Source organism: Adiantum capillus-veneris, chromosome 19 (genome assembly GCF_014529385.1).
Source record: "Adiantum capillus-veneris isolate H3 chromosome 19, ASM1452938v2, whole genome shotgun sequence".
In the NCBI taxonomy this organism is placed as follows: domain Eukaryota; kingdom Viridiplantae; phylum Streptophyta; class Polypodiopsida; order Polypodiales; family Pteridaceae; genus Adiantum; species Adiantum capillus-veneris.
In genome coordinates, this window is record NC_140949.1 from 96,343,707 (window position 1) to 96,360,095 (window position 16,389).

Here is a 16,389-nt window from a genome sequence, read left to right on the forward strand (position 1 = left end):
TTTTCTTTCGTAGCTCCTCGAAGGTGAGATTTTTGTTGTAACAACTTCATGCAAAGATTTTCTTCAGAAGGTTAGTGCTCTGTCTTGACAAACATATTGCATGTGTGCTTCACAATAACATGAGGTTTTGATTTCACAAATGTGTTTCACAAAATCTTGTATGTTTTCTTTGATTTATCTTTTTTGTTTAGAAAAAAATTATCGAGAAATTTACCCTTAGTATCCTATTTATGCATTAACTACCATGAGTATTATCTACAAATTTACATCAATTCACATATTATCTACTCGCTCTCCCTTAGTTTTATTCATTACTTCTGGAGATGCTCTTTGAGATTCCCTCTCTCTCTCCTCTCAAGTGAGAGATTCACTACCCCTACAAAAGTGTAAGTCGGATTCGAACCCCCACCTAGCCAAGATTTACTCCTGCAGTTGCTCTCGTAAACCACTTCAGTGCCTAAGTCACCTTGCACCTTAGAGCCAGTCGTATTAAAAAAAAAAAGACAATTTTGCCTTCGCATATGCTTGCTTGCTCCACTTGCTGCATCGCCCGTTTCTCTCCTCTCTGCATGCTGCGAGATCGATCACCACGTCGCATGTAAGGAACTGCAACGTCTGACGACGGTTGCAGTTTCACGAGTTCTTTCCTTTAAACAACTGTGCAAGAGAGAATCTACCTTGATTCTCTTGTTCTTTTCCTTTAAAAAGATTGAAGCCCCTACTAACCACAATGACAAGGCCAACCAAGCAAGACTAGTTTTGAAGACACCTCAGCTTTTGCCATAAGCGAGCAAAAGCTGTAAGGTTCTCGGAGAGCAGTGTGAACCAGACCTTAAGCACAAATGCTCGTTGTCGTGAACAGTGCGAGAACGACAAGAATGCTATCCAATCATAGAAATGATAGAATCATAGAAATGATAGAATGCGGGGGAAAACAACTTCATCTTCTACAGTGAAATACGCAATCCGAATCCCGATCATTGGACTGTTGGTGATGAAGGAGCGAGTAGTGGGCGCTTTCGAAAAAGATTGGTTGTGCAGGCCTGCCTACATCTCACGCTCTTCATGGGCTCTCTCCTTCGTGGGCTATCGCTTCTTCACTAATTCCTGCTCGCATCAGGTGACTTTCATTTTTCTCACTGCTAGCTAATGTCTTAGTGCTGCTACTCGCTAGCTTTTGCGAGGTCTCCCTATTATTCTACTTGTCAACAGTAGAAAGCCGAGCTCCATTGTGTCATTTTCTGCTAATTTTGGAGCTGGAATTTTGTCAGATTGTATGCCTTTTCCCCGATGATGTTTGCATTTTCTTTTGTGGGATTTTTGTATCTGAGATCATGGAGGGTGCTGTTCTTTAGGCTTCAAAACACAGCTTTTTGTATAGCAGAGTTCACACTTTGTAGTCTGCAACATTAGCTTGCAACGGCTGCTGAAGATGGTAGACTGCATATTGTGATTGGGTTTTGTAAGGCAGAGTTTTATTTTGTTTCTTGGACACGGTGGTTCCACCCAGGAACTGTCACAAGTGCGTGCCGACATAGATCGTGCTTTATGGAAAGAAATCTTGTCAGAGATTTTCTCATGATAGTTCTTAGTGACAACTGATTGAAGTAAAGTTGTAGTCTCACTTCAATGCTTGTTACGATGTGTTATGCTGGTAGGCAATACACAGGGTAAGGTTAATTTGGGTTACTAATATTAACTCCGGACTGGAGGCTTCTTATGTATTTTATTATATTAGCAAATCGACAGGTTTGCTTTTCTCCTTTGAGAAGTTTCATGGTCAATGAGACTTGTCACATGGGCATGTGTGTGTCTTTGGTCTCTTTATATCTCATTCACATTCCCCATCTTGGTTTTTGCTGAGCAGAGGTCTTAGCTGATTGTGTAAAGCTGCTGCTTTGCAAGTGTAACGGAATTTGATATTTTTAAGTTTCATGGTCAATGTCACATGGGCATGTGTGTGTCTTTGGTCTCTTTATATCTCATTCACATTCCCCATCTTGTTTTTCGCTGAGCAGAGGTCTTAGATGATTGGGTAAAGCTGTTGCTTTGCAAGTGTAACGGAATTTGGTATTTTTAACTTCAGGTGTCTTGTTGCGGAACTGATTTAGCTCTTGTCTTGCGATGACACGCAAGTGCCTTCAGTCTGAAGAGTCTTCTCCTTACCATGCTGGACCACCATGGATTTTTAGGGGAAGGTGCTCTACCATCAAAATTTTTGATTCTGTATTTGATGATTTGTTTATGTTAAGAATACAAATGTGTGGTTGCAATTTTGGTATAGGATTATCAGTAGATGTCTTGTTATAGTATGAGATGCTGGGCTCCACTATAGCACATGCAAATATTTATTTGTACATTGTTGTCCTCATTATCTCATTTTTGCTCCTCCTGCTACATATGTGGAGCTGCGCAAGCCTTGTTGTTCTTAGCAAAATGTACACAATTTATGTGCAGGAGGTATGCCACATGATATGGATTTGTACTGAAATGATTCTCAGTTGCACAATTTGCTTGAGCACCCAGGGGGTATCTGCTACCAGTCATTTTTAAGGAGTGCCAGACAACAGTTGGTCGTGTGTTGTCGTCTTTACACGCATGTGGATATACTTTGCGGGTATATATTCGATTGTGAAAGTTGGACATGCCAATATCATATGTACACATCCACATAATCCTGATCACCAGCAAGGCAGTTGGAAGGTGTAGTGGAGATTGGGACTTTAGAACCCACCCGTATATTGTAACGGAGGGTAGAAAGTGTTGTTTAAAGATGATATCTGATACTCTAGTGCTTTCTCTAGAATAGTTTGAATGTGTATATCATGAAGCATATTTGTTGATTGGCCATAGTGATATGTAAAATAAAAGTTCCATCTTTATGAGAGATTCTTTAAGGAACAAACTAATAGATCTCACATCATGTTTCAGGGCTTTTTACCAGCTACACCTAGTAAAGGCAGATGTTGCCAAGAGGTTCATCCCATCGGATCTTCACATCGTACAGGCTTTTGGGTTTGTGACTATTGTACCTTAGTTTCTGCATTTAGTAAAGATCGGTTGACTGAATGGATGTGGTGACATAGGTACACTTTAGGTGGACTATACCTGGCTGAATATGATAGCAGCCCAGCAGGCACCTTTAATGAGGTTTTTTCTTCTTCATTACAATCAGAGATTTCTTATTTATTGCAGCTGTAAAGAGTGTTTGCTGCAAAGTTTAAGGGCATTATCACATTTTGATGAATACTTGTCCCTTTCTCACTGCTGGGTTTTGGGTGTTTTTCTCTTTTTGGGGTGGGGTTTTGGGGAAAACAGCTTGTTATCATCGCAGGCACAGTTTGGAATCCCCCCACTTCCTGCGCGTAAGACTTCAAGACTTTTCTGTTTCAGCAGCAGGACGACGTGAAAGAAAATCTTTTAACTTGATCAACTGAATGCAGGTGGGCAGCTCGTGTACTTGTTAATAGTACAGAGGCATGCAATCATGGAAAGAAGGTACAGCACTCTCTTGCTTTCATTGATTTTCTCTTTGCCCTAGCATATAAATACGTTTTCTTTGGACTTCTAGCTTTAGGTTCGGGGCTTTTCTATCTTCTTCAGAACTCTTCCATTCTTCATCTCCCATTGATGGGAGTTTGTACACATTCTTTCTCAACTAAAGCATGACCAGGTGCTAATGTGATGTGTGGCTCAAGCATTGCGCTGGTGCTTATCAGTCAATGTATCATGTGCCGCAATATGATCCAATGTCTCTTAGGTTTACAGTTATTGTGTACTTAACTGTGAGCTTACATCTTCACGTGTTGTGTTTTTTGTTGCTTTTCCTGTTCAACTTCAGAAGAATTTTTCAATCGTCTGTGCTCTAGCAATGTTGCACAGTTTAGTATTTATGTGTTTGAGGACCTGCTCCTTTTCAGCACTTCAACACTTAAAAAACACACAGTTAAACGTCGAAAGCATGTGCATTTCGTTGTTTTTTCAGATTACTAATTTGCTTGTAACATTTCTCTGTCAGTATTGTGGTCTTCTCTGAGGTGTTGTGGCCACAGAGAGAGGATTTGTAAAGGACATGTGTTTTCTATGGTACTCTCAAGTTTACCATCTTCTAATATTTTGTGACTCGCATAATTTTAACTTGCTCTTAAATGTCGCTACTTCAAATAGAACAGCAATAGAAATTAGTATTTGATTAGGTTGTTGTTTGCAAACGAATCTAATCGTCTTTTTCGTTTTTTGGCAGGAAGTTGGACTACCAAGCAAAGTGGCAGTTTTTTCACACGTAATGATAATCTCTATATCTTTTGTCAGTTGGTCATTGCAATCTCTCTCTCTCTCTCTCTCTCTCTCTCTCTCTCTCTCTCTCTCTCTCTGTTTCTCTCCTCGCTGAATTTTCAAGGGAGTCTATGTCAAATTTAGCTGCATCTATTTTGCAAGTGTTATTAACAATGGAAGCTTGTGGAGTTTGCAAAGCCAAATTTCACTTACACTCACGAGCACCCGCAATGCAAGGTCTGAAATCAACACCGAAGTGGAGTAAATGCAGGAAAAGAAGAGCAAGCTTCTTCTCTCTCAATCAAGTCCAATACGGCACCGGATCTACCTACGCTAAGCAGCCAAGGTGGTCGAGACACCAAGGGTTTGAGTGAAACTGGCAAGCCACTGGCAAGTCGGTAAAGTCACTACAACAATCAGCGGACGAAGCCGAAACAACGAACACTTGAAAGAGAAACAACCCACAAAGACACGGAGTGGTGGAGTTCCACTCCCTGAAGCATTGTCCCCGAAGTCTAGTGCCGCTTTCGGTACTTCTTTTCATGCTAAATAATCCGCAGAGTAAAACTGCCGCGGAGTCACTTTGCATGTCACAAAATGATGAGGCGACACTACTACCCGTGGATAGACAGTACGAACGTTGACGTGGACAAGTTGTACGGATTTCCGCAATCTATGTTGATTGTTGACGTGGCTGCCATACGAATTTCCGCGTTGCGCTGACAATTGATGACGTGGCAGGCTGTTCGAAATTCGGAAATTAGTGCTGGCTGCTTTTTGGGGCAGATTTTATACCAGATGCTTTAAGGATTGGTTGCTTTTGAGTTAACTGCTTTTGGGGCATCCCTTGTAAGAATAAATAGACCCTAGGGGCCTCACTTTGTAGAGCATTTGGACGCAAAGTTTGATAGTAGAGGTCCCGTTGGTGTTGTACTTTGCTCTAGCATTAATATAAAAATAAATACCGAAAGGGGTTCCAGATTTGGGGCCAATACCTCTGGGCACGGTATGTTGGGCCATTCGACTTAAATTTTAAAGTTGTGAAGTATTTTAAGTGACTCTCGCGTGTTGTGTTAGATTCCCGACTTGGGGTGCCTAAGTCTGTAACACTGGTATCAAAGCTTCAGGCGTGTGCTTTTCTCAAAGCATACCGGTCCTATTAAAGACCAGACAAAGCACTTGGGCACTTTGGAATTTGTTATTAAAGAATCTTCGTGTTCCGACCCAAGACTTATTAGCCACTCCCACCCTTCATTGCGCATCAATGGTACCCCTTTTTGAGTTAGGGCATGCAACGATGAAGCAATTTCTACAAACTGTTTGATGAACCACTCTATAGTAAGAGCATTATCCCCATAAAGGTACAAACATCGTGTACATTCTTCAATGTAGGCCACTTTCGAATAGTCGCCACCTAAGCTAGATCTATGCTAACACCCTTGGACGAAGTAATGTGGCCCAAAAAGTGTCTTTTTGAGAGAAAAGAACTCACTTTTCTTTCGGTTAATCACCAATGTGTGTTTATGCAGTGCGTTGAACACTTGCAACAATGCTCTCAATGTTTTGCTTCAAATTTGGAGAAAAACAAAAAAAAAAGTGCCCACAAACTTTCTAAGATCCTATCCATCATCCTATTGAACATTGCTGAAGCATTTGTGAGACCAAAAGGCATCACCAAATACTTGTACAATCCAAAGGATGTCTTAAACATTGTCTTGTATACATCTCCAGGAGCGATTCTGATCTAATGTTAGTCACTTTGAAGATCAATTCTGCTAAAACAAGTAGAACCTTGTAATCTATCAAGTATGTTGATATTATGCTAAAACAAGTAGAACATTCTAATCTGCCAAGTATATCATTGATCCTGGGTATTGGAAACTTGTTCTTGATGTAATCTTATTAAGAGCCCCTAGTCAATATACATTCTCCCAAATCCGTCTTTCTTCAACATAGGTAACACTAGGAAACAAATAGGTGAAGAATTGCGCTAATCAAACCCTTCTCCAAAAGGTACTTCAATTGGCTCGTAAGGTTTCTTCCTTGTGGGCTTTGCTCGCTCTATAAGGTGGCCGGTTCTTCACATATGAAAATTTAGAGATAAGATGTTTCCCCTTTGAGGATGACTCTTCTCTAAATTATAACATCGGGGAAGTCGAAAAGATCTCTCGATGAATCTTTTCGAAAAGTTCTTGCGACATTGCAACTACTCAAGAAATTCTAACAATCCCTTTTCAAATCTATCATGCATGAATCCAATACACACATTAATAGATGTATAATGTCTAAACTTTGATTTGGACCTTGTGTGCCAAGTGCAACTTTTCGATTTTCACAAGCAAGAGATTCTATCAATCCCTTTTTATCACATCTTGTGAGACATCGAAAAATCATTTGTACCTTGGCTTTCTTTGCTTTTCAATCCTTTGCTTCTTATCTTTCCCCTTGGTCAAACACCGTGTAGATGTGGTGTTAATCCTTGCCGAGTTTGTGATCGGTTTCCCTCAATGTCCTCTTTTCCAAAAAGCACTTTCTTTCGAGAAGCAGCTTCTCCCAAAAAGCAGCTTCTTCAAAAAGCAGCTTGTTCCAAAAAAGACAGCTTTGTTAAAAAACAACTTTTGCAAAAAGCTTCTTCTTCAAAAGTAATTTTTGTAAAACGCTTTGCCTTCAACGGCAGTCGATTGCTGCAATTCTTAACTGGATCTTTATGAGAAGAAAAAGCATGTGAGCCTAATATTACTAAAATTGGCAAGCCACTGGCATGTCGATAAAGTCATTGCAACGATCACTGAATTGAACCGAAACAAACGACACTTGAACTTGAGAGGCAACACCTTGCAAATACATGGAGAGGCGGAGTTCCACTCCCAGAAGCATTGGCCGCAAAGTCTGGTGCCCCTTTTGATACTTTTTTTAAATATTAAATAATCCACATAGTACAACTGCCTAGGAGTGACTCTGTAGATATGCAACCATGTATAGCTCTGACAAAACTCTCCCCAAGGTAGAGAGAGAGAGAGAGAGAGAGAGAGAGAGAGAGAGAGGGGGGGGGGGGGGGGGGGGGGGGGGAGAGAGAGAGAGAAGGAAGAAGAAGAAGAAGAAGAATGTTTTAACGTCGTAGGAAACTATTCCAAGAGACCTTAAAGATCTATCCGACAAGGAGAGTTGAACTCAAGACCTGTTATTCAAGAGGGAAATGGCATAACCAATCTACCACACTTGAGAGAGAGAGAGAGAGAGAGAGAGAGAGAGAGAGAGAGAGAGAGAGAGAGAGAGAGAGAGAGAGAGAGAGAGAGAGAGAGAGAGAGAGAGAGAGAGAGAGAGAGAGAGAGAGAGAGAGAGAGAGAGAGGAGGAGGAGGAGGAGGAGGAGGAGAATGTTTTAACATCGTAGGAAACTATTCCAAGAGACCTTAAAGATCTATCCGACAAGGAGAGTTAAGCTCAAGACCTGTTATTTAAGAGGGAAATGGCATAACCAATCTACCACACGTGGGGAGAGAGAGAGAGAGAGAGAGAGAGAGAGAGAGAGAGAGAGAGAGAGAGAGAGAGAGAGAGAGAGAGAGAGAGAGAGAGAGAGAGAGAGAGAGAGAGAGAGAGAGAGAGAGAGAGAGAGAGAGAGAGATGAAATGATATATTAACTTCTTTAAAAGACCAAAATGACCTATGAGACCGATCCGTTACAAACTTGTGAATCTGGTACCATGTCTGAGTACAAAAAAAGAGAGGCTAAAATGAATCTAGAAGTGCTACTAGCTGGAACTGTGTGGGGTATGTGTGATCATTGATACAATGGGTGCCCAATACAAGAGAAAGTTACAATGGGTGATGAATCCATCCTCATCTGTGCTCTGGATGTCGAGATAATATGGCTCGAATCCTCTGTTGTAGTCTTCGTTGATGCTATGAAGCTCCTCTCCTTAGTCGTGGGCATCTTGATCTCCCTAGCTTTAATGCTCGGTCAATGAGAGTACCGCGGGTGTGAGTATGAGCTGAGCTTTGCAATGGTGGCTGATCCTCTCTCTGTTCATTGTCTGGTGTGAAGAAATCAGTAATCTGTCTTTGAGATTCTCTCTCCAGATCTCCTCAGTAAACTATCTCAGTGTCTATGTAACTCAAGTAGATACAGGCCAACACATCTTTGGTCATGATAGATTATGACTCTCGAGAAGGGTCCTTCTCCCACGTATTGGGTGCCTTAGTGCGGCCCATCAGGCCAAGAAGCATAAATGTCGGTGACACGCCACCATGTCAAATTCTTCCAAGGTGAGCTCTTCAGGATTCGGGAAGAACGAGCTAGTGGATTACCCGTCCAATGACCCTTTTAAGGTCGCGTCTTAGGTTGGCTAGGGTGGATGTGCCAAAGCGGTTCTTTGGCACAAGTCACGAGCAACTGGGAAGTTTTGCATATGAGGTGGCAAAAAGGTGTTGCACGGGGCACCTATGGTGGAAATAGGGACGTGGGCTCCAAGGCCGAATAAGCGAAAGAGGAGGTAGCATCTGCTGGTTATAGCCTTGCTCTCCTTATTGAGGAGATCCATGAGCTCTTTGTATCGATGGGGGATGGCTGCCAACCTCAATAACCAAGAGCTCAACTGACCCGATATTGGATAGGGTGGGCTGGCCAAGGTGGCTCTAGGCAAGAGGGGGGTAGCTCGTAATTGTTTTGCGTGGGGGCCTTCTCCGCTTTTAAATAGAGGTCCCCCATCAGTTTCTTTAGGCCGTCCCTTACCTGATGCTAGACACTGCCCACTGCACTATCTTGACCTCCGTCCATATCTCCTTCCTGCAGTAGGACTCCCCAAGCTCTGGATATTGCTTTTAGAAATCCCGGGTCCTCTCCTCTTCAAGGAGGGTTAGCTAATGGTCTAAGGGTTTGCTGTCTTTCCCTTTCACAGCCAGCCCTTCATCCTGGGTCGGCTCTCTCCCCATGCCGTAGAGAGAGTACCCTCCGGTTTTGTACATGTCCTCCTCTCCTTCCACGTATTCCTCGTTGGCAAAATCTCTCGATACTCTCAAAACTATTTACACTATCGACACGATCGACACCTTCCACACTTTCAATGTTGTCAACCTTCTCGCAGCCTCCTCGTTCCCATTCTTCTTTGTTCTTCTTAAACCCGGGCCAAGGATCCGTTTCCATCAAATACCGCATTGAACCTGTTATCTTGATCTTCCTTATAGGTTCCCTTGCACCGAGCCTTAGCCCTTGCCCTACTCTCCCTTTAGATCTCCTCCTAATCACGACATCGCGATACCCGTGTGATCGTATAATGTCATCTAGCGCATCCCCAAATCGGTTAAATGGGATATGTTCTATCCCATTTGCGTCTACATAGAGGGTATAATCCTCGTAGAGACTCGGGAAGCGGAGAGAGATCAGCACAGAGAGAGAGGGGGAGGGGGAGGGGGAGGGGGAGGGAGAGAGAGAGAGAGAGGGAGGGAGGGATCCGCTTGACCTCCATCTACGGGATGTAGTTTTTACAACAATTTGTAGCATCACATTTTGGACTATGTGGAAGGCTTCTTTGACAGGGACCACCTTGACAGCTATTTGGTCCGAGCTGTCGCATACTCTTCACAGCCGATGGGATACTCGTTCCTTTGAACATGGGGGAGGTCTCTAGTCCTCTTCAATCTGGATCAGGGTTGGCATCTCCTCAGTGGTTTATTTTGCACTCTTCCTTGATGCATACATACTACATAGCACTCATACTGTAGTCCCCATTTTGTACTTCGTATGGGTGATAGGCCGTTGAGCATCCTTAAAGGACCAAGTTTGGCAATATGAACCTGTCAAAGTTATGGCATCTCTAGTGAACTGCCCAATGTGATCCCAATATTTATTTTGGCTTTTAGATATTTATTTTACTTATTTGTCAAAGTTTGAATTTCTTGTGGTGATTATATATGTGACCCATTGCCCCCATTGTATTAGTATCAGTTTATTCATTGCCAAGGTTGGTTGGTTCAGAAGATTCTCTCTCTCTCTCTCTCTCTCTCTCTCTCTCTCTCGTGCTTTTTTCCCTTGGTCTCTAGGCTTCCGCATCGTCGACTTTGACGTGGTATCAGAGCCTTGGTGGAGCAAGGCGCTTTGTTGAGAGAAGGCATGGAGCACGTCGCCGTGAAGAAAAGAAATCAGAGAAGAGAAGCATTCCTGTGGTGCTCTGTCCCCCCCTCTTCAACATTTCAAAACGTTGGCCTGTCGCTGGCGTCCCTTGTGCCTTGTCTTTCGCTGTGCCACGTTGAGCTTGCCCCCCCTCCTGGCGGTTCGAAATGCCATGGCGTGCATCAATGACGACGGCCTCAGTGTGACTATCCTAGTGTTTTGCTGCTAGCATTTTAAAATGTTGCTGTCGGCAGTGTTTGATGGCGTCGACGACTGGGCTCTCTCTTTCTAGCAAGTAGCGTCCCAAGACGCGGTGCCTTCCCACCTCTTCCCTTGTCGACGACGCTGCCCTTCCTCCTCGACGACTCCCATAGTCACAAGGGAAACATCTTGAGGAGTGGGGACGGGGCTCAAATGGATGTTTAGTATAAAAAAGAGGGCGGGATGGAAAAGTGGGAACGGGAAGCCCAAAAATGGGCGTCCCTTGTGACTATGACGACTCCATCATCGACTTGTTGCAACATTTTCAAACCCTAGGGGCAGCCCTCGTTTTGGAAGTGGAATCTAAGTGAGGGGCATTGGATGGGTTTCCTATGGTGTTTTGTGCGGCCATCTTTTGGAGTACAAGAAGGAAGCAGAAGCATTTCCAGATCTTGTAGGTACAACATGGCCCCCCCCTTGCTCGAGTGCCAGCGACATCGATCAAAACCAACTATCGGCTATGGAAAGTAGATCAACCATCGAGCTAGCGGTCTATGCACTGGCGAAGTTCTCAAGGAAGCCAAAAGAAAACGTACGAGTTTGCTAGAGGACAAAGGCAAAGGCAAGCTTGACAAGGATGGTAGTACGAGCACTCGGTTAGTTGCGTCGGTACCCACAAGGTCCCACAACCGTTGTTATAAATGTGACACGATGCTTTGTTTGGCTCAGGAGTTTGAAGCCAAAGACAAAAGCAAGAACTCACAAGAAGACAAAGACAAAGGCAAGTTTGACAGAGATAACGGTGATAAAGATTTGACAGAGGAGATCGGCATGGCACACGTGGTGGCGACCACAATGGCCATGACACGAGATTTCTAGTCATGAGGTAGTTGTTGCCACTAGCTTCAGCTAGAGAGAGGCTTGTGAGTGGCAGAGGGGCAAACAATGCTCCTTATAATTAACTTGGACCCTAGTATCGGAGTTCAAGTTATCGGTGTTTGAACTGTGGGTCGGAGTTGAAGACACATGCATTTGGGAGGGAACCAATCAGAAGTATCTAAAACACTATGGATGTGCGCGCCAATCCATTGTTGCTGGTGGGATTATGGATAGGATGTGTTTCAAAGTTCATTGTCACGGAGTATTATGGACGTGATGTGTTCACAATTCATAAATGGGTATTCTTGGACGTAGTGTGGTCTACAATTCAATTTTATATAAGGCAACCGATGCTCAAGATGGCATTCTTCTAAGGTACAAAGTTGATGGTAGCAAATTTGAGGTGTATCTAGTAGTCTGCAGTTGTTGGGGTGTCCATGGTAGCGTCTTCATCATCTTGGTCTCACCATTTATGTCCACTATGAGCTGCAGAGAGGGTGTTTAAGTTATGGCATCTCAAGTGAACTGCCCAATGTGATCCCTATATTTATTTTGGCTTTTAGGTATTTATTTTACTTATTTGTCAAAGTCTGGGTAGGGCAATTTACTTATGTGGGTATATATGTGACCCATTGCCCCCATTGTATTAGTATCACTTTATTCATTGCCAAGGTTTTGGTTCAGGAGACTCTCTCTCGTGCTTTCTCCCCTTGGTTGGTCTCTACGCTTCCGCATCGTCGACTTTGACAGCACCTCCTCAGTGGTTTATTTTGCACTCTTCCTACATGCCACCTTGATGCATATGTAGCACTCATACTACTCTCCCCATTTTGTACTTCCTCTGGGTTAGAGGCCGTTGAGCATCCCCAAAGGTCGCTTCCTACACAGTATACAATTATTGCTTTTACCGCAAAAACAGAAGAAAGAAAGACAGATTTTCTTGTTGCTTTCCTAGTTTTCTGGTTTTCCTTATTTTTGATGTTCTGTTTCTTGTTTCCTTTTTGTTTATTGTTTCTTTGTTTTTGGTCTTTGCTGCTGCTTGTTTTGTCATTTTCTTGTTCTGTTAAGTCTTGGGTGCTGGGATGCTTGGGTTGGATCTCTACTCTCACTAGTATGTACTAGGTTTTATGCTACCAAATTTATTATGGTGGACTTCAGAGCTCCCCAGGTGTGGATTCCAGGAGCCACCTTCAGGAAGTGGATTTTCCTCTACACTGGTTGCCATCTCCTTGATTGTTCCAGCTGTAGCACTCTGTTGACCATCCATTATGGTTTCCTTCGGTGGATCTCTTGGTGATGCCAATTGTTTCTTCTCTATCATCTTTGTTGTGGACTGCTTCTTCCTTCTGTTTCACCTCAGCCCTATGGTTTCAGATGGTAGTAGTTGGTGGGTTTCACCTGACATTGAGCAGCTGCCATGTCAGTCCCTTACTCTATATCACCTCTGGTGGCTTTCTTGTGGTCTCGGTCTTCAGTATGTAGTTGGAGAGTGAGCTTTCGCTGGGAGTGCCTATCTCTCAGAGGCAATTGTCATCCTCTCTCTCTCTCTCTCTCTCTCTCTCTCTCTCTCTCTCTCTCTCTCTCTCTTTCAGATGGTGGTAGTTGGTGCGTTTCACCTGACATCGAGCAGCTGCCATGTCAGTCCTTTACTCTATATCACCTCTGGTGGCTTTCTGGTGGTCTCGGTCTTCAGTATGTAGTTGGAGAGTGAGCTTTCGCTGGGAGTGCCCATCTCTCAGAGGCAATGGTCTCTCTCTCTCTCTCTCTCTCTCTCTCTCTCTCTCTCAGTTTGCCAGAGCACTTTTTACTCTCTTTATGAGAAGGTTTCCCCCCTTGGCTTCAGTTTTTTCAGGTTGACCATGTGGCTAGTTGCATACAGATTTTCAAATACCTGCAGAGCCTCTCTCTCTCTCTCTCTCAGATACATACATACATATACATAAATAGATACATACATACATACATACATATATATATATATATATATATATATATATATATATGTATGTATATATATATTTATAGAGAGAGAGAGAGAGAGAGAGAGAGAGAGAGAGAGAGAGAGAGAGAGAGAGAGAGAGAGAGAGAGAGAGAGAGAGAGAGAGAGAGAGAGAGAGAGAGAGAGGCTCTGCAGGTACTGAAGCCCATTGAGAAGACTAAAGGGTGGTGGAGACAATGGAATCCGTTTTCAAGGTTATTTCTTGGACAAGTAGAGGAGACGGTAAAACGGCCAGCTATTGATGTGATCCAGATGGATGGCTCATCCAGGAGGCCTTTGTGCCAAATATTGTTTCCATTTAATCGTGAGTATTTGTTTGATAAGGTTCTTGAAACAAAGAAGAAAAACTACAGCTGCACTCAAGCACAGTGTTTGATCCAGCAAAAATGTTGGTACTTGTAGGGCATAGCTTGAAGGATAAACAATGGATTGGGCCAACGATTTCTATGTCTTTACCAAGCTTTAGGTCTACTTATTTCAATACAATTATTAAGGCGCATGTTATTCCGTTCTTGCTCTCATTTTTTGACATGAAAGTCTGAATTTGTTTATGGAAAAGTTGAGAAGTCTCTCTTTTCTTTTCAGTGGTAAAACATATGAGCAGCCTGACCTTCTGAAGTATTCATGCCAACTAAAATGCAGGTTACCTAGCTTTCCTTCTTTATCTGTCCTATTTCATGTCTTAGTTGGTTTGATTATTTGCGCGCGCGCGCGCACACACACACACACACACAGAGAGAGAGAGAGAGAGAGAGAGAGAGAGAGAGAGAGAGAGAGAGAGAGAGAGAGAGAGAGAGAGAGAGAGAGAGAGAGAGAGAGAGAGAGAGAGAGAGAGAGAGAGAGAGAGAGAGAGAGAGAGAGAGAGAGAGAGAGAGAGAGAGAGAGAGAGAGAGAGAGAGAGAGAGAGAGAGAGAGAGAGAGAGAGAGAGAGAGAGAGAGAGAGAGAGAGAGAGAGAGAGAGAGAGAGAGAGAGAGAGAGAGAGAGAGAGAGAGAGAGAGAGAGAGAGAGAGAGAGAGAGAGAGAGAGAGAGAGAGAGAGAGAGAGAGAGAGAGAGAGAGAGAGAGAGAGAGAGAGAGAGAGAGAGAGAGAGAGAGAGAGAGAGAGAGAGAGAGAGAGAGAGAGAGAGAGAGAGAGAGAGAGAGAGAGAGAGAGAGAGAGAGAGATGAAATGTTATATTAACGTCTTCAAAAGGCCAAAATGACCTATGAGACCAAAGCGTTACAATGTGGTAAATCTGATACAAAGTCAGAGTAACAAAATGAAATGACAAAATGATAAAATAAAAGTACTATGGGATCCTAAACTGGTAGGTGTGAACTAAGCAGCTAGCTGGGATAGCTAAATCACAAGTAACAAGAAATCAAGCATCGATCCGCTGGCGGATCTCATCAATCTCCTCCATGGACAGTAGTCTGACTGGGCGTCGTGCATGTCGGGCCAAAGTGATCCGAATCCTCTGATGAAGCCTCCGTCGATGCTGTGTAGTTCCCGCAGTCGTGGGCGTCTGGATCTTCCCAACTCAGTCGCTTGATCGATCAATGTGCCTCTGGTGTGAGGCGACAAGATCTGCTGTGGTAGTAGCTCCTCTGGGAGTCCAATGTCTGCTCTAAAGAAGTCTGTGATGTGTCTCTGAACTGGCTAACCTCTCCTCTCATCAGGCTCTCTCTGTGTCTGCACAACTCAAGCAGGAACAAACCCTGGCATCTCTGATCCTCGTACCTCATGACTTTGGAGAGTGGTCCAAAGCCCTCTCTGAACAAGCAGTGGAAGCAGCCTCGTATCTCGTAGTAGACGGGGCAGTGGCATGTGTAGTGTAACTCTGTCTCAGGCTTCATGTCACACAGGGTGCATGTCCTGTCCTCTGCTGGCACTCCGTTGTATCTCCCGGTCTCGATCCGTAGCTGGTGTGAGGATGTGCGTATCTGGCCAATGGCACACCGTATCCCATGAGACAGGTGGGTGTCCATGTATTTGGGCCTCGTCACAAAACCGTCCGCCGCAAGCTGGAGAAGATGCTCTCTGTAGAAAGCCATCTTCGTGCCCAGCTCCTATGCTGGCTGTATCCATGTCCTCCTCGTGTCTAGCTGAATCAGGTCCTGGCGGATGAGCCTGGTGGTCTCGGACTGTGTAAGAGTCAGAGAGGGTGCATCCAATGAGTACTGGAAGGGGGGCAGTCTGTCTATACTGAATCCATGTGCCTGGAACCATGACGTCATCTCCCCATACCAACATGCTGTGTCTCCCTGCCTGGCTAATTGTTGAGAGGACTCAAGTGCAAGGTGGGCGTATCTGTCTTTGGGAAGTTCCCACAAGCGATGTAGGAAGGAAACGGATCTGGTGAGCGCCTCAACTACTAGTGGGGGGGGGGCAGCTAGCTCTGCTCGGACAATGGCACGTGGTACTGAAGCCTTGGCTCTAATGAGCCGCGAGATCATATAGACTAGAGGCTTTTCCATGTCCCCCCATCCAATGGTACGACTTGCTCTCCCATGATGATCCAATGAAGGCCCCCATATCTCAGCTCCATAGAGCAATACAGAGGCCACCAAAGTGTCAAAGAGCCAGAGCTTCGTCCGATGCTCCTGAAACTAAACGTGTGAACACATTCTCTCCAGTCTCCCCAATGCCGAATGGGCTCTGGTCAATGTAGTCTCTGCTGCTCTCCTCAAAGAAAATGCTGGTCCACTAAAAACCACCCCAAGGTAAGTGTAAGCATCTGTATATTCCACTGTCTCCTGGCCATATGTGAGTACGGGCGCTGACCTCCTGATCCACTGTGGGGTGGTATTAAAAAACATGACCTTGGTTTTACCAAGGTTGACAGACAAGCCACTCTCATGGGCAAACCTATGCAAAGCATCCAAGTGGCGTTGCATCCCCTCCGGAGAGTTGGAGATCAACACAATATCATCAGCATATAACAATAG

General features: G+C 44.1%; 1 protein-coding gene across 1 annotated transcript in view; it reads left to right on the forward strand.

Annotated features, from left to right (window-relative positions):
• Positions 1-915: 915 nt before the first annotated feature.
• LOC147434511 (protein NEOXANTHIN-DEFICIENT 1) overlaps positions 916-16,389 on the forward strand; it is a 31,977-nt gene continuing 16,503 nt past the window's right edge. Inside the window, exons 1-10 of the mRNA XM_086490955.1 lie at positions 916-1,120; positions 2,087-2,198; positions 2,932-3,015; positions 3,087-3,150; positions 3,319-3,365; positions 3,444-3,498; positions 4,244-4,282; positions 13,597-13,765; positions 13,864-13,927; positions 14,047-14,103. Coding sequence (XP_086347081.1) covers positions 2,125-2,198; positions 2,932-3,015; positions 3,087-3,150; positions 3,319-3,365; positions 3,444-3,498; positions 4,244-4,282; positions 13,597-13,765; positions 13,864-13,927; positions 14,047-14,103 — 653 coding nt within the window. The 5' untranslated portion in view covers positions 916-1,120; positions 2,087-2,124. The remainder of the gene's footprint in view (positions 1,121-2,086; positions 2,199-2,931; positions 3,016-3,086; positions 3,151-3,318; positions 3,366-3,443; positions 3,499-4,243; positions 4,283-13,596; positions 13,766-13,863; positions 13,928-14,046; positions 14,104-16,389) is intronic.